This window comes from Tympanuchus pallidicinctus, unplaced genomic scaffold (assembly GCF_026119805.1).
Source record: "Tympanuchus pallidicinctus isolate F22 unplaced genomic scaffold, pur_lepc_1.0 scaffold1, whole genome shotgun sequence".
Classification (NCBI taxonomy): Eukaryota; Metazoa; Chordata; class Aves; order Galliformes; family Phasianidae; genus Tympanuchus; species Tympanuchus pallidicinctus.
The window spans coordinates 55,251,314-55,271,790 of NW_026294618.1; the positions used below are offsets into that span (position 1 = coordinate 55,251,314).

General features: G+C 37.2%; 1 protein-coding gene across 1 annotated transcript in view; it reads left to right on the top strand.

The window, feature by feature from the left end:
* PEX7 (peroxisomal biogenesis factor 7) overlaps positions 1-20,477 on the top strand; it is a 36,400-nt gene extending 15,923 nt beyond the window's left edge. Inside the window, exons 8-10 of the mRNA XM_052674876.1 lie at positions 511-566; positions 6,345-6,444; positions 17,906-20,477. Of these exons, the coding sequence (XP_052530836.1) occupies positions 511-566; positions 6,345-6,444; positions 17,906-17,974 (225 nt within the window). The 3' untranslated portion in view covers positions 17,975-20,477. The remainder of the gene's footprint in view (positions 1-510; positions 567-6,344; positions 6,445-17,905) is intronic.

Consider the following 20,477-nt stretch of genomic DNA (forward strand, 5'->3'; position numbering starts at 1 on the left):
CTTTCCCCAAAATAAATCTTGGGTCCTTTTCAGTGTGCAAATACAAACACAGACTGTTTTTTGTGGCTGTACCTAACAATCCTGAGCAAGTGATATCCTGCATGTAACAACGTGCATTGCTCTCCTGGCAGTTGTGGCAATAGCTTAAGCCTAACTTTTGAAATTACACAGCTTTTGTAAAGCTTTCTGTGCTTAGTGAGCTGATACTTAGGTTGTCAGCCAAAAGCAGAATGTGAGTGTTTATGACTGTTCTAAAACTTCTTAACTTTACAGCAGGGTTACTTAGAAGTGCTGTAATGAAAGAAACTCGAACCACAATCTCACAAAACAATGCCTGTAATTAAAAGCACGGTGGGGAAATTTATTGACATAATCTGTATAGTTGCAGCATCATGCATATCTACAAAGGCAGCTTAAATAGCTAAACTTTGGTAACTTTCTAATTGCTGTAAGTCTGTATCTGCTCATGATTTTTTGCTTTAAAAGTTGTTCTGTTTTGTCTTCTTACAGTTTTCGCCATTCCATGCAACTTTATTGGCTTCCTGCTCCTATGATTTTACTGTGAGGTACAGTAATATTTTTTTTATTGCATAGAATAAATAATCCTTCTTAATTTTGCTTCCAATAGAAAATAATTCTAGCACAGACATAGTGAAGTGCAGTTAATGTTGCTCCTAGATGTTTTCTCTCATCGTAAGATATGTTGAAAATATATGGGCTCTTTCCTTAAAAACTATGTCAGTCACTCCTTTCTGCACTGACAGATGCTTTCTGTAGGCCTTTTCACATCATTCTGCTGCACACAGTTGTATCCAACTGTGGCAGTCTCTGATAGGAAGGTAACAACCTCTAGGGTGAATGTGTTTTGTATGTTTCTGTGATTTATTTTTATTGAAGCTTTTATAATGAATTTTTTTGATTCTACCAGTATCTAAGGAATTTTAGTATCGTTCCTCAGTATGTATGCTGAAGTTGTTTAGATGGTACTTCAGCAAGTTCCCTTGGCTACCCAGTAAAACTAGTAAGAATTGGTGAGTGTTTTATAGTACAGCTGACTGCTTTAATACAAATTAGCTGCTTCTTTCTGTTTCTTAACAAGTGGAACCATGTTGAAACCCATTGATAAGTTTATTAGAAATACTAGCAGGGGAGAAAACTTTCTTTCACTGACAAGATGTTTAAAAATGCCTAGTATGTATAGGTTGGTGTACCTGGTGTACAAGAAAGATCACATATTGTAGGCGGATGTTGCACCTGTTTGTAGGATAGATGGACAACTTCACCGGTTCCAAATTCTCTTTGATGAGAAAGCAAACCTCAATTCCATATGCAGTTGTATAGCTTGTGTTATTTCTATATCTCATTTTGTGAATTATTAATGCAAAAGCTTGCATTTTATGCTGTCCTAGATATAACATACTTTATGAGTACAGGACACCATAGGCTTTAATCTAAAATAAGTGATTAAGACTCAGTGTTCACTTACATATATTCAAATATGTACAAATCAGGTATTGCATGTTGGTTTGGAAAAGGAAATTTCTAAACCAATTTATTTCTGAATTCCTGAAGTTATATTTGATTATTACTTTTTGCCTATAGGCACACAATGTCTATTGTGTCAGTCTTAGATTGTGAAGCAATTTTGGTTTTAAAATAGAAAATAATTATTGTTTGTAAAACCCCACACCAGGAATCATTGAAGTGACGGGTTTTGTTGTTTTTTTTTTTTCACCATGGGGCCTTCTTTTGAGCTATGGATGCTTCAAGGCAGGAATAAGATCCATCTGATAAAGTAGGGCAAGGAGAACATGTATGCTAACGGACTTGATAACTTAGTGAGGAGGGCTTTGAAGTAGAGAAATGTTAGGAGGGAGTGACTGTAACCTGAAGAGAAGTGAAGGTGTGAGGATCAGAGAAGTGTGTGCAGAACAGCATTATGTTAGAGGCTTTCTAAGTTGCCCTCTGAAAGCAGACTGATACCTGTATGCAACAGAGGAAGCAAATGGGTAATAGGAAGTCTATGTGCAGCTGCACAGCTGTAGCCTCTTAGGGGATGGTAGAGATTTAGTGGGACATTGCCACCATCATAGCCTCTCTTTCCTGAGGATCCTTTATCCTTTGCCACATTCCAGTATGGTGAGCTGCTAAGGACAAAGGTTCTTGAGAGCCTCTTCCTAAGTTTACATTAATTGTTATTCTCTTGCTTAGTGTAATAAGGGGTAGTGCCTGGCCAGTGAAATCCTCTGTTGTGTGGCTGCTGCCAGGAGACTGACGGTCTAAGTGCTGTGTTGTCTGTACGTATATAACCTTACAGACTGCTGCATCAGCATTCTGTCTTATATAAAATGCCTAATTTTATTTATGTCTACAGTTTACTTGTCATACGATACTGCACAGCAGTCTGTGGAGGTTTATTTATGTGATCTTCTTTAGCATCCTCTACCGACTCAGTGCCAGCTGGTTTGCCACGTATGGTTTCTCAAAAGGCTTCAGAGTCCAAAATAAAAAGTGATGATTTTTTTTTTGTTTGTTTTTTGTTTTTTTTTTCCAGTGGCCTTGTCTGAACAGTATGATTGATAATCACCATAATGAATGGTCAATGCATTTAAGTGATTTTAATGCATCCCATTGCTCTTCCCCTTTTTGACACCAACTGTATATCCTTCAGGTTTGGCACTGATGCACTTCATGTAAGGTCTAGCTTTGCTTCATGCAAAATGTAGTGCATTTTTAGCTCTGACATTCAGTTTACGAAGCTTTCAGCAAAGATGGGGAGAACTTCTATCTCATATACCATGGTGCCTGTAAATGCAGAGAGGGGAGACATTTTCACAGAATGCCATGTTTTACTCTTGGCATAATTCTTCTGTCCAAACAATTAATTGCTGTGACCAGAGAGACAGGATCAGAGATGTAGAAATGAAATATAATTATTTAGGAGTTTTCTAAAATCATTAGTTCCTACAAATCATGGTTTTAGCATGAGTGAACGGTATGTGGAAGTCTTTGAAAAATGCAGCACAAGTAAAATATTATGTATAATGGGGGAAACTTGTCACTGCAGTATTCTGGGAATGTCTCTCCTAAAGAGTATAATATTGTGATGTACCTCTACCACATTAGTTTACTGTCATTTGCAAGAAGGAGTAAGAGGTAGAGTTCTCTGAGGAGTGTTCTGAGTTTGAATGGATGCACAATACTCCCTACATACACATACATGCATGCATACTGGCATGTATGGACTTGCACATGCATACACATGTGGGGGCATGACTGTGTACGTGCAGGACTATGCATGTTTCAATTTAACAAGAAAAATACTTGACAAATACATAAATAGGTAAGAGAAGTTCAGATTCCAGTGCATGGCATTAATTTTATATTCCGTAGTACTTAAGAATTGTTGGTTTTTAGCCTCATTTTGTAGTAATCTGTAGAACAGTATGGCATGGCAGTCCTTTAAAAATTGTGATTGCTTGTGTGCACAAGCTATTGAAAACTAGTTCCCATGCCAACTTTATGCTGGTAACTGAGAAAATAAAAGGTGTGGTAGATTTCTTGGTACTGAAGTATAAGGATATGTATTTAGTCCTCTGTCTTATAGATCCTTCATCAAGACAAACTCCTTACTCTTTGGAAGAACTCAAAGGAAAAAAAAACCCACAAAACAACTAGGCATGTTAATTCAAAAAATCAGTTTTAAAACAAATGAATCATTAAAATGCCCGGAAATGTGCAAAGTACAGGAACATTTCCAGGACTTATTAAGATCTGCATGCATGTTTTTAAGCCTTATCTCTATCAAAATTCAGTTTGAAAGAACTTCAGTGTCATCTCTTACCGGAATCATAATTTTATATATTTGGAATCTCTTCAGTATAAAAAGATCCTGTTGCATTAGGCACAGACAGTGCTCACCCAAATCTAAACAGATGATCTGATAAATTGAAGAACTTCATTAAGCTGGTATCAAGCCAGATCTTGAAATGTGTTCACAGAATGTTGCCTATGGGGTAAAGAGGCAAGTTTTTGTTGAAAGTTTATTCTGCACTAGATAGCAAATCTGAAAGAAGCTTTAAGGTGAACTACAGACTCTACCTGCCCATCAAGTGCAAGTTCAATGACGTGGATCACAAAGAAGTCTTCAGAACTTCAGGAATAATGCTGCTCACAAAAAACCTTTATGTTTTATTTTTGTATTTTTTACTTCAGTCACTTGTCCTTTTTTTTGTTTTTGTTTTTCCTTCAAGCTGAGAAAGTGTTTTGCTTTGCTCCATTGCTCTTTTTTTTTTTTCCCCGTTTTTCTTTTTTCCCAACTAAAAATTATCTTCCAGATAGTTGAAATACTGATCGCTGGCATATTTCTAGCATGAAACTGAAACCTCTGCAGTAGAACATGTTAATTTCAATGCCTCAGTTGATGGAAACTCACGTAGTGTTCTAAGAAGTTTCATTGGTAGCAAAGTTGCTGGTGGTAATCAGAGCCTCAAGCATTACATCTGGTGAAATTAACCTACTTCAAAACTGATTGTAACTTTTCAATTATGATTTAACTTTATTACGACCGTGGAAGTCAGAATCACTCATAGAGCGGTGTTAAGCATATCTTTTCTTTCCAGTGCTTTCTTTTGGTATTAAGACAAGAATTACAATTTTATGCTAAATATTATAACAAATATTAATAAATGTGATGTTCGTGCAGTTCATAAATTCACTGCCTGCATGTGCTAGCTTTCTTTTAAAACAGTGTTATGAGGTAGAATTTCTCTTTAAGTTAGGAAAATGTTGACCACAGGAGTTACTCACCAAATGATGCAACCTCATAAGTGAGATAATATCTTTCTTCTAGCAAAACAAATTTCTGCTGTTTTTTATAGCATTATAACATTGTTGAAGAATACCGCAAGGGGATATTTGTGTATGTATTTTCTTTTTAATTTTTTCTAATATACAGGTCTGTTTGTATAAATATTAAACATTGGTAACTAAAATCTTAATGTAATGAATCTTTAACAATGGCAGCATCTAAATATATGTTGTTTTCTTTTTTTAACTGAAAGTGCATCTTTCCATTAAAAGAAAAAAGACAAATCGGGGATCAAAGAGTGAGCAGAACACGCTAGTATTGAAAGCTGGACTACAGATAGCATTTTTCACTTCATACTGCAGTAAATTATCAGAGCCACCATGAAATTGTCATCAGTGGTTTTCAATCCTAAAACTGTACCTTTTTTGACCTTTCTTTACCTTCTTATGAACAAACGGATGAGGATGAAAATGCTGAGATGGGCTTTTTGCCCTTCTCTCTTGCAAAGTAGGTTGTTTATCCTAGATCTCAGGTACTAGGAAAAAGTTAAGAGGATTGTTGCTATGACACAGCCATTGTACTGATACCTCTTTGGTCATTTATTAAGGAAATAACATTTACGTATTAAACAAACTGACCTTGCTGGCTCCAGTGTTTGTTATTTTGCCTGAATTGGTTTGAACATAAAGAGCACTCAGTGTAGTTGGTCTGATAACGAATCATTCTTATTAATTATTTTCACTCTCCCCAATCAGAGTAACACAATGAGACTCTGTGATTGTTAGCAAAGAAATAAAGCATCTGATTGACCACCGTCAGAAAATTCAGACTAGAAAACCTGGTTCCAGCGACCACCCTCTAGAATGTGCAGTGCTCTGCAGCTTGTGGACTTTTCTAAGAAATACCATATAATCCAAAAAACCCCCCCAAAACAAATATTTCTTTTGTGCCATCATTAGACTGGTGTTAACTGCGTAGTGCCACTGATCTTTGTAGTACAAATGTGTTATTGAATTATAATGTTTCTCAGAAGCACAGTCTCAAATTAGAGACAAAGAATGGCTGATGTCATACACGAACGTGTAGTTTTCCATAAATAAACATCTTGTACTGAATGATACCAAAAATTAAGAAAAATCATAATTTGAACTGATATCTTACAGGGATGCAATTATCCAGCTATCAAGAAATATGATGAGAATATTCTATCCTACATTTTTTTCTGTTTTAGTAATGTCCCAAGTGCTGGTCATTGGTGCCAATTTTGATCTCACTTTCAGCAACAAGAGACAAAGATGGTTTTACCCAGTGAGGTTTAATTTATGCAAATCAGCAGATGGCTTTGCAGGAGTATGATTAGTTATGTTTCCTAAGTGGATGAATTTGCTCTTTTAAATATCCTGGCAGCAACAGATTTGTCAATATCTCAAATTATATTTTTTAAATGGCCTTTCAATTACTTTAATTGTGGTTTGTTTGATTTTTCTTTTTCTTTTTCTTTTTTTTCTTCCTCCCACCCTCCCTTTCGATATAGATTCTGGGACTTTTCCAAGCCTAACCCTTTGCTGGAAACAGTCGAGCATCATACTGAGTTTACATGTGGACTAGATTTAAGCCTTCACAAATGTGGCCAGGTAAGAAATGTGACAAATTTACCTTTCACTCGCCTATTATAGCCAGTTCTGTCAAGGCTGGACTGCAGCACTCAGATCCTGAATAACAGCCATCAGATCACAGAAAGCTTTTGGAAGTGAATCTGGCTGAATGCTTATCAAGTAAACTCCTCCTTAGGTGCATATTTATTTATAAAGCAGTTACTTGTGTTGAGCTGGAAAAGAGGACAAAACTGACAGGACTGTCAAATCAAGTAACAGAAAGCCACAGCAAGCTCATGGGAAATGAGATGGTTTTATTTTGGAAGGAAGAGTAAAGGTGAATGGTCTTAGATACCAAGCAAAGACATGGGGATTTGTTCCATCTGTTTGAAAAGTCAAGTTTAGTATTGCTAGTGTCACATTTGATCTCTGAATCTGGTTTGTCGAGTACTGTAGGAGGTTCAACATATATTCAGAACTGTAAATCCTTGTTATCAATCTGAATGAGTGGGACCCATTTTGACAAGGGCATCTCTTTGTGTACTGGTGGTAGTAGGATTCTCTCTCTGCAAATATTTCTGTTTTATAAACAGAGAGTTGTTATATGTAGTATGAATTTGTTGTTGTTGTTGTTGTTGTTGTTGTTGTTGTTTTTCCCTCCAGCAAGAAAGACAGAAGAAAACTGAAAATAAAGTTCATCATTTACTTTAAAGCATATGGTTTTAACACCGAAGTTAATGCAACTTTGTTAACTGTGCCTCAGGTGTTATTTGCATCTAGGTTCTTTTCTAATTCAAAGTGAAATTCGATTTATGTCTTAGATGAAAATGACTTCTTTCATTTGAGATGAAATTCTGATTGGACAAAATGAAACCATCCTAATTTCTGCTGCTGACAAAATAACATGGGAGTAAAATGTCAGTTTGGCACAATACTTAGCTTAATGTGTGTGGATTCATTCTTGGCATTGGTGCAGGCTTGAAGAGCTTTATGCCAGACTGCTTGTTCCCTTCATTCTGCTGCCTCAGGGGTGCTGTGGTAGCTATTAATGAGACTGTGCTGTGAACAATGCAGGGGAATTTATAAGGCTGAATATAAATCCCAAGTTTCAGGTTGTTTTTCATTGGGGCAGGGAAAGACTAGTGTAAAGGTCAGTTGCCAGGAATTAAAGCTTTATCCCAAGAGAGTGCATAGATATGATTCTGTCTGAATTGGGGCCGGGGGAGCAGGAAGCATAGCTTAGTGCTTTAGGGCCTTAGATTGCTACCTCACAGCATCCTGAGCCAGCTCAACTTTCCACAAAGTTGGTGTGGCTTTTGCAATGGGTCTGAATGAGATGACAAAAAGGGTTTTCTTCCTTTGTACTGAGGATGTGATTGCATCTTGGTTCTAAGCCTGTTGGAAAGAGCCCCGAGTGTTACAGTGGATGATGTTTTTGACTGTCTGGCTAAATACGTTGTCTTTTTGTGCGATACATCTGTCAAACTGAGTTCCTGCTGAAAGGACATTCTTTCTTTTGTAACTGCAATGTATGGCACAGCCTTCTTGGAACAAAGCTCATTGATGATAATGAATTCAAAGCAAACAGCTGCACCTGCACTGGTGTGTTGGAAAAAGGAAAATGATGATATGTATACCTATCTACATTAGGGCATTAGTGCATCTAGATGGTTTTTTCCATGCAGAAATTCTGTAAGTCTTGTGTTGGACTTAATGTGAAAGTACCAGCCTGTAAATCCAACTCCATGTACAATTCATGCCAATGTGCCTTCCAGACAGAAATTTGGCATCTGCAACAGCTTTAATATTCCTCTGCTTTTTCTGCTGAGTTGATTTAGTGTATTGTGATGATTGGATATCACAGCAATTGGCAATGTAAACACTGCTTAAAAAAAAAAAAAATTAATAATAATCTTTAATAGAATTGAAGTGTAACTACCAGATCAAGAGTGAATGCTTACTGAACAATCTGAACCCTTGAAGCTTTTCCCTGACATCTACGTTGATCCAGCAAAGACTATTTGCCTAAGTTATACTGCTGCTTCCAGTATGTAGGTTGCTCTCGTGACTGTTCTCTATCAAGAACTGATAATGAGTCCCAATACCTGTTCTTCATGCATTAATATGATTTGTGATTTTCACTGTATGCGTCAGAAGGAGTTCCGATTTGAGATCAGAATTGCTTTGTTCCTCCATGCAATGGAGAAGCTATTAACTTACAGTCAAATTAAGTATACCATTCTGGTCATTAACCTTTGCTTTTGCTCTTAATGCTGTCTACCCAGATGATATTTTCCTTGGCTCTTCCCAATGAATTTCAGTATTTTTGAAGTATCTTTTACACGTCAAGAAAAACTCAGTCTGTAGTCTTGGAAAAGTGTTCAAAATAGATACTGTGATGAAGGATCCAATTTAGGATTTGCAAGGCATTCCTGTGGAACTGACTGAGCTTTGAGCAGAATCCACAGGCAGGTCTGTGCAGGCAAGGAGTTTTTGTATAGTGTCCTGCTAAGGGGAGGCAACCTGTCAGGGTGAGATTTGCTGGTGAAGAAGGGATACCAGATAATGAAGATAAGTATTAGCTAGATGAAACAGAAAATTCTTTGGTGCTTAATTAGTATTCTAATACCTATTTTGGAAGTATCTGCCTCTGCATAAAGAAAGCTTTTGTTGAAAGCTTTGCCTTTATATAATCAAGAAGGTTGCTTTTTTGCTTTCTTGTTGCTTTCACTGTTCGTGTCATGTTTATAACAGTTTCAGACTATGAACTTCCATAGTTTAGCAAACTAAACAGGCATAGGAGGTATATGGAGAATAATGAAAATGATAATCAGCTTTGTATTATTCCTCTCTAGAGGCTGATAGTGCTAGACATATATAGGAATGATATTCTGTACTTCATCAGATTTCTGACTTCTCTCCTGATATGTACTTTCCCTGTATATTATTCTTTAGTATTCTGATGACTGAAAACGAAGTACCTCCTTAGGTCCAGTCCTCACTGGGGTTTTGCTGTGCTTACTTGCAGAGTTGTAGATGTTAACGTAACTTCGTTTAGTATTTGTGCAGCTTTCTTTGAAAGCAGTCCTTTTTATATTTAAAACAAAACAACAAAACAAAACAACTTCTGCAGGTTGAATGTGGTGTGGTAATTATGAATTTTGTAAGTTTTTTAGGCTATCCATCAGTGACAGATAAAAAGTACAGCTCCTGTGAATATTCACTTCTTGTTGTCCAGATTCTGAATTTATTTCAGTAAGTACATAAAGAATAATGGAACAAAAACCCCAACCCTTTCTGTTGTAAAGCTGTATTTTGCTTGAAACAAACATGAGAGAAGCCTGAAAGTTGTCTGAAAGTCTTTCTCAGCCTACATTTTGAGTCTGCTCTGAACTCCAATAGGCTCACATAAATAGTGGAAAGTACATTATTGCTTCCCATTGAGCCAGCCTTTTTGCCTTGCTATTGAGAGTGACACTGAGAGTTTAATTAGAGCAAGAGAGGAATCTTTCCATTCCTCTATACTCTGTGAACAGTGACATTTATAAATTACGAGAATATGGACTTCAGTAGAAGTGGTGGTAAGTGGTACAATGACCTAAAATTCTTGGCATGTGAAGAGGGTGTTAGACATCAGTGACGCGCCAAATCAGAACAGGATTTTCATGATGTGCAATAGTGAGATGTTCCTCTTGGAAATTGAAAGTGTTCTGCACCATTTCATGAGAATGTGTGTTGAAGTCTAGGTTTTAGTATAACTTGTGAACAACACAAGTAATAATCGTGAGGTTTTTTTTTTTTTTAACTGTGGTTGTGTGTGTTTGGGTAGTAATTATACTACAAATGGGCAGCTCGTCATCTAAAAAGCTGTTTGTGTCAACATGGTTTGGGAGGCAAAATTGTTTCCTCTAGCCCTCTGTATGGCTGTACCTCCATTTGTAAATATTCTCCCAGAGTAGATTAGCTCACATAAAACTGGTTTATCTTATTTCTCTTGGGAGTGTGCCTGGGATTCCAGGATGTATCACCATAACAAATGGCATGGCTGAAGTTTTGCTCTGTTGCACTGGAGACGGTGATGTGAGATATGGCAGCACACACATTATAATAATATGGAGTTGGTGCTGATACCACTACAGTACCTGTGAAATCAGTTTTGTGCTCTCTTCTGCACTATTCTTTGTGGCTCAGCTTCTTGAAATTTCTTCTTTCTTCTCTCTAAAACAGTGGGATGCCACCTGTATTTTGTGCCCGTACCAGTCTATGCTCTTTCCATGTACCCAGAGGCCATTAGAACCAAGGGAAGATATTTGCTTTGCAGCAACAGTCGGTTGATCCAATGAAATATTGCTGTGCTGAAGGCATTGTGAGCTTTCATATAGCATCAATATCACTAAAATATAAAAACCTGATGTTTCTCAGTAGTTGCAGGGAGATGTAGCCAAACTGTGAAGGTAAATCAAACCTAGTTCTAAGATCGTGCAGTTTTTTTAGAGAAATTTTTGATCATCTGTCAAGTTCTGGTGTACAAACTTGTTCTGCGACCTGTTTTCTATGTGTAGTTCGTGCAGTGTACCACATTAGCTGTACAAGCACAACAAGTAGAATTGGCAGGAGAGAGGAGCAAATGGAAAGGCAGGACATATCCATAGTGAGGCTGTTTTGCTCTCTGTTTTGCTGTTCATTAGTCATGCACCCTTGACAGCCCCAGAAATAGTGGATGTTTCATATAAAAGTACTTCTTGTGGGAATGTATAGAAAAGTAAAAACCTTGCTTTTGCTCATTTGCTCTTATCTGCTACGCTTAATTACTAGAGAACCAATAGGTTTCACTCAGCTGTTGTAGCTATCACGCTGCTGTAATTGTATCACTATCTCTACTGCTTTTTAATCTCTCCCTATGGACCTTCTCTGGGATGTTACTGAAGTTATGCTGTTAGAGATCCTTTGAGATTAAAAGATTCTACAGCAGCTCTGCTTTTACTTAGCTTCAGAGTGGATTTTTGCGTGGAAAGATCAGATTTAACCAAATGCAAATGTTATCATGAAACCAAAGTGAACACCTTTAAACAAGTGGAGGAGGAGAAAAGAGAGGTGACATTTATTTCTGGTGACTATTGCAATACGTCCTCTGCAAACTGTTATACTTTCACTGTATAAGTCAAAGTTAATCATTTATGAACAATGGTCACTCTTAGTCATTGTCAAGAGAAGTCTCATCTTAGGGTGTTTGGAAAAGTTGCTGCCAGGCGTCAGAGTGCTGTAGAAGCTGCAGTGTCAGTCTACTGAGAGGAAAAAGTAACTGATTCTGATGTACTGAAAAGAGATGTGAAGCATCTCAATACACGTGTTGGTTGTCTGCTGTATTTCACTTGCCTAAAAACAATTTCTACTCTGAAAACCTCATTTGTAGTCCATGGATTTTGCTTTATGTCTGCATAATCAACAATTGTTTGAGTCTCCCAGTGAATTGCTCTAGTGAAACTCAGTGGAAGACAACGGGATTTTTCAGCTGTCACTGAAAACACTTTGCCTTATCAGTATCTGTGATTATGTCCAGCATGAAGATTGGATGTGATAATTAGGAAAACACAGTTTCACTGCATTTAATCTGGTTTTTGGGGCCGCTGAGGCACCAATGGGGAAAAGCAGGTTCCAGAGTATCTTCTACTAAACTTAAGATTGTATTTACTGGTCAAAGACTCAGGAGATGTCTTTCCCTTTGTATAGGTACAGAGGAACTGCTACCACTGCTGTAGAAATTCCAAGGCTTTTCTAACCTGCAACTTGTGCCTCAATTTGCTTTACGTCTTACTCTTGAAAAACACATTCAGAAGACTTGCATTTAGAAAAGCACAGTGTGACCAACACGTTATCTTCCTGTTGCCCATGTTGGAGCAACTAAGATGTTGAGATAGCTGCCTCATTTTTAAATTGGTGAAATGTGATACATCTTTGCAATCTGAAAAACAATGCCCCCTAAATCTTTTATCTCCCTAAGAAATAAATAGATTTCTTACGCAGTATCTGAAATAGCTCTTCTTTGTAAGAACTTCTGGTCAAGGGTTTAATGATGTCTTTATTGGAAATAACAATTAAATCATTATGTGTTATTTCCAGAAGCGCATCAGAGAAATCTGTCACTGGAAATTCAAAACAAAAGGTTTAAATTTGCAGGCTGCATTACTTTGTTCTTGTGTGAAGGTAGACATCATGTGCAGCTCATCCCTGACATCTTTTGGCCAAACAAAAGGCTGTACCAGTAGTCCAGATTTGCTAGTACAAAATAGGTATTGAGTAGATTTTACTTCATGCATGGTCCATTATGCACTTAACCAAATCGTTTTGGTGAGGGAGGAGGTCTGCCTATTCTTTTTTTTTTTTTTTTAAAGGCCCCACTCCAAAGGAAAAAAAAGTACTAAAAAAGTGCTAAAACAGAAATGTTTTCTACTTGTGTTTTTCATATTATATGTGAATGGACAACTAAGGCCTAGATTGTTCTGGTCTGGAAATGGAATATGAAGAGTGATCACCTCTGAAAGCAAACCTAACTAATCTCCATCTTGCATACATACAGAGGGTGTTCGGAACTATTAAAAATATACAATAATGATATAAATAGACTGTTTAATTCTATATAAAAAGTCACAGAAGATAAGAAACTAAAAGAGGAAAGGGGACACAACCTTAATGGAAGAGAAGAACTGAATATTTTTTTCTGATATCGCTTCTTACAGAAGAAAGACGGGTCTTATCTGTTTCATTTGAAAAGGGGGTGGGATGGAGAAAAGCTGAAAAGAGAAAGGAGTCATTATCAGACACATTTGTGCATTATCCTGATTTATTACAAGCTCTCAGGAAGCTGAGTGGCACCAAGGTACTTCTGGATTTGCCCATTAAAAAGAATGAAAATGTTAGTATGGAGAAAGCTGTACTTTCTTCAAACTCCTTTAATAGAAGGACAACTGAACTGAACTCAGTTTTTAGTTGTTCTTTTGAATGTATTTCATCTAGATTAGGGCCTGGGGTTTTATTATGGATTCAAACATTGGGGGGGGGGGGAAAGCTACTGACTTGAGAGATTTCTCTTCTTTTCTTGCTCCTTCTGAATAGCGAAGAAGCAGAATGTCAACCAGATAATTGCACCAGACTGAATGGATTGTCCTCAGGAGCTGGAAAAGGTCTAAGTCTATTGCAAAACAAGATGATTGTGATGAATAGGAAACAGAGGGCTGTCAAGGAAGTAAATCAGTTAGTAAGTCAATGGAAATGTCTTTGGTAAATTAATGGATATCAATATTAAATCAGTTGGTGGGAAAAAATTGTTATACTCTGAGACAAGGAACATTTCAATAAAATACAGGATAGCTGTTTCATTTAAACTATGATTTTCTAGTCAGGCAGTCAGCTTCCTATGACAACTCCAGGCTTGGGTTGGTTTGCTTGCCTTTGGCTTTACATAAAGGGAAGTGTAGTGATGCCCATTTTGTTTTTATGCTTGCGATAGACATGCTTAAATCTCTACTGGCAGATAAGTTGGCATGGCATTTATGTTGCGGCAATAACAAAACAATACCCCCAGCACATATGCTAGTACAGCAGTTTTGCTATTGAAATAAAAGGGTAAGAGACAAGCAGTTATACCGTTTTGTTAGACTGCTTTTATCCCACAAAGCTTTAGTAACAATTGACAACCAGCAGAAAAATTACCAATTTTAGAACACTTTTTTCATTTGTATTATTTCTTGATGTAATTTAACAGTCAGTGTAAGTAGAACATTCCTTTTTGTAACTAAGCTGTTGCTATTTTCCTTTTCTGTGCAATTTCTGATAAATAAATGTTGCTATAGTAGAACTGTATTATACTCCTACTAGAACAATTCAGTCTGCATAAAAATAATAATGACATAGGGAGTCCAAAGTATAAGGAAATTATAATTTATACAGTTCTTTGCAACTGAAGTAAACTGTGTTTTACTCTGTTTGCATATCAACTTCAAAAAAAAAAAAAAAAAAATTGAGAGAAGTCAATCACACATCCTCTAAATACAGAAAGCAGTGAGATTTGTTTCAATCTGTAAGTGAAATCTGTCTCCAAGTGAAGAAGTGAAGAAGACATTTTCACTGAAGGACAAACCTTCATGTTCCAGGTGATGAGGAATTGCTGGCTATGCAGATAATGTTTCAGTTAAAATTTTCCTTTGTCCTTCATCTTATCACAGAAACATTTTCTCCATGTGTTGGTAACATCATCTGGTTGATAGACTGGAGCCCCTCCGCTATGAAGACAGGCTGAGGGAGCTGGGCTTGTTCAGCCTAGAGAAAACAAGGCTGTGGGGTGACCACATTGCAGCCTTTCAGTACCTAAAGGGAGCCTACAAACAGGAGGGGAATCAACTCTTTGAAAGGGTTGATAACTGCAGGACAAGGGGAAATGGTTTTAAATTGAGGGAGGGGAGATTTAGGTTGGATGTTGGGGAAAATTCTTTCCAGAGAGTGGTGAGATGCTGGAACAGGCTGCCCAGAGAGGTTGTGGATGCTGCATCCCTGGAGGTGTTCCAGTCTAAATAGATGGGGCCCTGGGCAGCCTGGTCTGGTCTTAAAAGTGGAGGTTGGTGGTTCTGCATGAGGCAAGGGGGTTGGACATTCATGATCCTTGAGGCCCCTTCCAACCCTGGCCATTCTGTGATTGAAATATGAAAAAAATATAAAGGAAGTTAACAATTTTTTTCTGCATCCTTATTTACTGTGGTGTGCTGGGTCAGCCTTCCTCCCAGTGTGAATTCCTGCTGCTTTTTAATATTTGATTAAAGTAGCACTTATTTTAAAAAGAAGAAAAGAAAGGCTAACGTGCTTTAAAACACTAAAACGTATTAAAACATATTCACATGCAATTTGAGAAGTGACATTCCTAAAAACTTTTAAAGTACTTGTTCAATATGCTGTTTCCCTCTTAGGAAAGGCATACAACAGTCATAAGAACGGTGTGTAAGACAGGTCTTTGTAAGAAAAACAGTCAAAATGAAACAAAAAGACATTTGGTAACCTGATGCAGTAACTGCATTAAACATTCACTTATCTGTATCTGACATTTCTTTTTTAGTGATTTGTATTTGAGACAGTGACAATGGTGCGTGTAGCAGCTGTCTGTAGATTAACATTTGCCATTACACTTAACTTCCAGTTGTCACCTTTCTCTTACAGTCTTAACAGTATCTTGGAGAAAGTATTATGGAGAAATATGAATGCAGTTGCTCTTGCTAGTGTTGTTCCAACCATTGTGTCACAATTTGGCATGTATACCTGTTTGTTGTTCCTTATGTGTGTGCTCATTGAGGTTTCTGATATCGGTCTTTCACTATAAAGTGACTGCTCTACAGGAGAACTTTTAGGAAGTATTACTTTTCAGAAAGGGTGGTCAGGCACTGGAATGGACTGCCCAGGGAGGTGGTGGAGTCACCGAGCCTGGGGGTGTTCAAGGAAAGGCTGGATGTTGTGTTGAGGGACATGGTTTAGTGGGAGCTATTGGGAATAGGTGAACTGGATGATCTTTTAGGCCTTTTCCAACCTTGGTGATTCTGTGATTCTAACTTGACACAGCACTATTTGTTGCAGCTTTATTTTCCTTCTTTTAGTTGGTTACCTCTACATCTTTCATGTTCTACCTTTAAGTCAATGAGTTGGACAAATTACTGCAAGCAATCCTTTTAAAACCCACTTCTAATCCCCGTGTTTATTTTGAGTGTTGCTAGATTAAATGGTTCTGTAGCTATATTTGTTCAGAGGCTGCTTCAGGATGCTAATTATATTGGTAGCAGGTGGGAATTCCCATGGGCTTTTTCCAAATGTTATCTTGTTTCTGCATGAAAGTGAAAAGTATAATGGAAATACAAATATTGATCCAGAGCTCTGGAGAATATTAAACACTGTATTTTTTGTGATTGACAATTTCTGCATAGCTTCTTTAGTGGGAGACTCAGATTTTCTCTTTTTTTTTTTTTTTTTTGCATGACTGGAGGGACTGCAATGCAGTAGAACCATACAAAGCTCTATTATGTTGTATGAATAGACAAACGTTTTTGAGAGATTTTTTGGTACGTTTAGATGTATATGGAAAACACTTCAAATAACTAAGTAGAAGCAGCTAAGGAAGCAATGGAAATGAATAATAGTGCAGTATAGTAAACACAAAATGGGCTAATTATAGCATAAAATCAAATATTGAAGTTGGATTTCCAAATTTTTCATATGCAGCTGTTTATTCTGGCTCTAGAAGAGAACAGGAATTGGAATCTGAAGCAGAAAGGAACTTGTTGTGTACAGGGTACAATACTGTATCCTTTGTAATCTCAACTGGAAAAGACTTTATAAAAATAATTTGAGATGGATCCAGCCAGATTCACTGGTACACATCTGTAGGGCTCATAAACTATTTAGCTCTCCTTTTCCTACTTTCTTTTGCCTTAGTCGTTATCCCCTGCAATCTTCTGTGAATATACATTATGTTACTTGAGTAACAGTGTGGTTAACCCTTTCACTTTATTACAGACTCTCAGGTGCATTATCCTAATCATTATCAAACTAAAGCATTCTATAGTCTACTTCTGTGGAATCTCATAACTTATTTGAATCTAGTTTTGTAGAATTAGGTTAATCTCCTTGTTTGTAATTTTAGTTTCTAACTTGCACCTAAAGAAGAGCTTGGGGCTTGCGATTCAGAATATTTTCAGTTACATTGAAATCAGTTGCTGTGTTTGTAAAAGGCAGTTGGCATAAGTGGCATCACTTCCTCATCAGACTAGGGTGGTTTATGTAGTGCTTGAAGTAAACTTCCTCCTCCCACCATGGTCTTTGACATGTCTTTCATCACCAGTACTCAATACTCAGCAAACAGACAACTCTTTTCTCAACAGAAAATACAGTGCTCTCAGCTCGTTAGAGTGAGACAGAACAGTCTCCATTCTTCAAGAAACATCCTGTGTCATCCTGTGTCTTTGTTTGGCCTTTATTTCTTGGTTCCTTAACTCTCCATTCAAAAATATATCTGTAATAACTATTCCTGCATGCAAGTATGAGAAAGCTGGTCACATTATATCATGAAGTGCTGAGATGTCTTGGTAAAAGAACTGTAAAAGCCTATGAAAAGATGTCACATAGCTTGTAAATGTGTATGTCCATCCTTTGTCCTATTGTTACACTGCCTTAGCTTACATGAAACAATCACTTCAAACTCCAAGTTTTCCATGCTTTTCTCATGCAAAGTATGAAAAATAGGCAAGTGTAAACCTCTGCGCACTTTACTGAAGTTAAGACAATTTTTTTTTTTCTTTTTTTTAAAGGAGAAAAAGAAAAAAAGAGAGCCATTGCCTTGTTACCTAATTTTGAAGCATTGTAAAACAGAATACAAACCAACATCAACGCAACAATATGTGTTAATTTCTTCTAAGTTCCATCTGTTTTTTGTCAACACGACACTAAGTAGATTTTGTTTGCTTTACAGGTGGTAGACTGTGCGTGGGATGAACTTGTCAAGATCTACACTCCATCGTGTCTGGCAGCTGCTGTCTAGAGAGAAACTGAAGATCTGACACACTGGGAACCTTTTTGTCATCATCTACAATCAGACTTGTGCTAAACTGTCAATTGTGTCACTAATCTTTGTGTCTCCTTTTCAAGTAAAAGCCTGAACTGAAATGTTCTGCTCTTGAGCTTGTAGACTTGTTCTACCTTACTAGTAGTACTTGGATCAGCAAAATGTTCAACAGCTACTGAATGGCTAAGGAGTGACAGAAGCAGATATGAACTGATGTCTTCAGAACTACCAACAAAATTTTGTGATTTGTCTGGTTAATGATGCAAGCAGAGGCCAGAATCTTCTTGATCCTTATAAAGAATAAAAGTAGCTGGCAGTGCCTTTGGATATTGTCACTATAGAAAAAAAAGAGTCTTTTCCACTATCAAGTACTCTAATGTCAACCTGAGGCTTGTATCCCTGAGATCCATTTGTATTGAATTGTTTTGCTGTGACTCACATTGCATTATCTTGTGCAATATGATGAATGCTCTCGATAGACAGTAAATGTCATAGTTTATAGCCAACTCATTCCTTTAACCTTTTTGATTGCTGCTTCACAGAGATGGTAAAGATTATTTTCATACATTTTTCCCTTGGATCTCTTTGAGTAGAACAGTTAATGAAGTCACGCAGAATAATACTCTAGAGAAACAGAGAAAACACTTAGGAAAAAATGAATTATAAACAACCCTAATTGGATCACAATCTTCAAGATTTAGAGATATTATAACCATCTCTTCTATTAGACTTATCTTTTACTTTCACTAAAAGAGTTTTTTTCAAGAGATAGCAGTGTGGCCATACATTCAGCATTTCTGGACCTCCCACAGTCTGGCCAAAGCGAGAGCTGATATCCAGACCAATTGAACCTACGTACATGTGGATTAACTGCATGGCATAAGCACAGCAGTTCCAGGGTAGCCAAGCTATTATCAGACATGCAAGAATGTGCCCAACATTTTATAGCTGTAGTAGCTATGAACTGACTAGTTTCTGTGCCCACTTTGACTCCTCAATTTGTGTGGTGCAATTTTGGCGGGAGGGCTGGAACCAGATGGTCTTTAAGATCCCTTCAAACCCAAGTCGCTTGACTTGGTTTCGTGCAAGCCATTCACACCCCTCTTTTTTTTTTTTTTTTTTTTTTTTTTTTCCCTAAACCTTTTTAAAACTGTCTCATTTCTGCTGCTACCCCATATCATCAGACTTCATCATTAAAAAATTGCAGGGCCTAGGCCTTTGGACAGGTTTTTATAGTCTTCTGTTAATGAATGCTATATGCTTCTGGGTTGCACCACTCATAAATCAAGCAATGGCAGGCACTGCCAGCCCTGCTGGATGAAGAAATGAAAGAAAGAATTCAGCAGAACTAAGACTCAGGAATTGTGAGGAAAGAATTATTGTGCTATCTTGCAGAATGAGCCTGGGAGCTAGCAGGCAGCCACAGGGCAGTATGGATATACTGACTCAGTGCTAGGACAAGACAGAAAGAAACTCCCTTTCACAAGGTGAAAAATTTGGATCATCGTAAGTTTTTCTGGGTCAGTGCAAACTGACCCTGGATTGCCATTGTCTTAAGATGAATGAAATACAAAACAAAGTAGATTTCCTTTTGTACCAAATAGCTGTACCAAATTCCATGTTTACTGCACTTTAATTCTGTGTGCTGAGGAATGATGCATCCGTAAAGCTATGCTATATAGAGCTTTCAGTAATATCATGGGCCATAAATCTCGTGCTAGGTATTACTATTTATTATTCAGCCTTTACAGTTATTCCACTTTTCTGCTCTATCTCTTTTTTTCTGCTTAGACTGCAAGTTACTTGAGTGAGTGGTATATTTTGGTGGTGACTATGTATTCTTTACGCTTGTCTCTGTTAGGGGTGGGTATTTCCAGAATACTGCCGTAACTTATTGGTTAAAAAGTCAGATTTATACAAATGAACACAAGGAGAGAAACAACACCCGTTCTGATCATGCACACTCAACACATGGATTAAAACTTTTTCTAACAGCCTTCACTTCTCTTCCTGTGTAGGTTAGCTTCTGTGCTGAACGTTGCTGAGATTTAATACTCCTGAAAAATGGATGAATCCAGAAGATGTGCAAAGTAAAAAAATCTGTGGCTTTTACTCTTCCCGTTTGATCTCTGAATGGAGAGAACATGCTGTAATCTTTTGCACCGTAACAGAAAAAAAAATCTGTTAGTAGTTGTTGCTGAATCTTGATTCTCAGGGAATTGTTTTAAAGGTTTTTTTTTTCCCCCATTTAATGACCACAATAGTAGCTTCTGATCTTTGTTTTTTATTTATCAAAACAGGCCTTTGACTATGGCAATCTTGAAGATATATGTTCTACTTTTAAACTTGCTCTTGTGGAAGATTTTGTTTCATGTGAGTGTATAGGTTTCTTCTCAGTTCAAGAGATGTATTGATTAATCATGTTTTAAAGGAGTGGATTTGTTATTCTGCAGTGCTATTAAATTAATTGCATACAGTA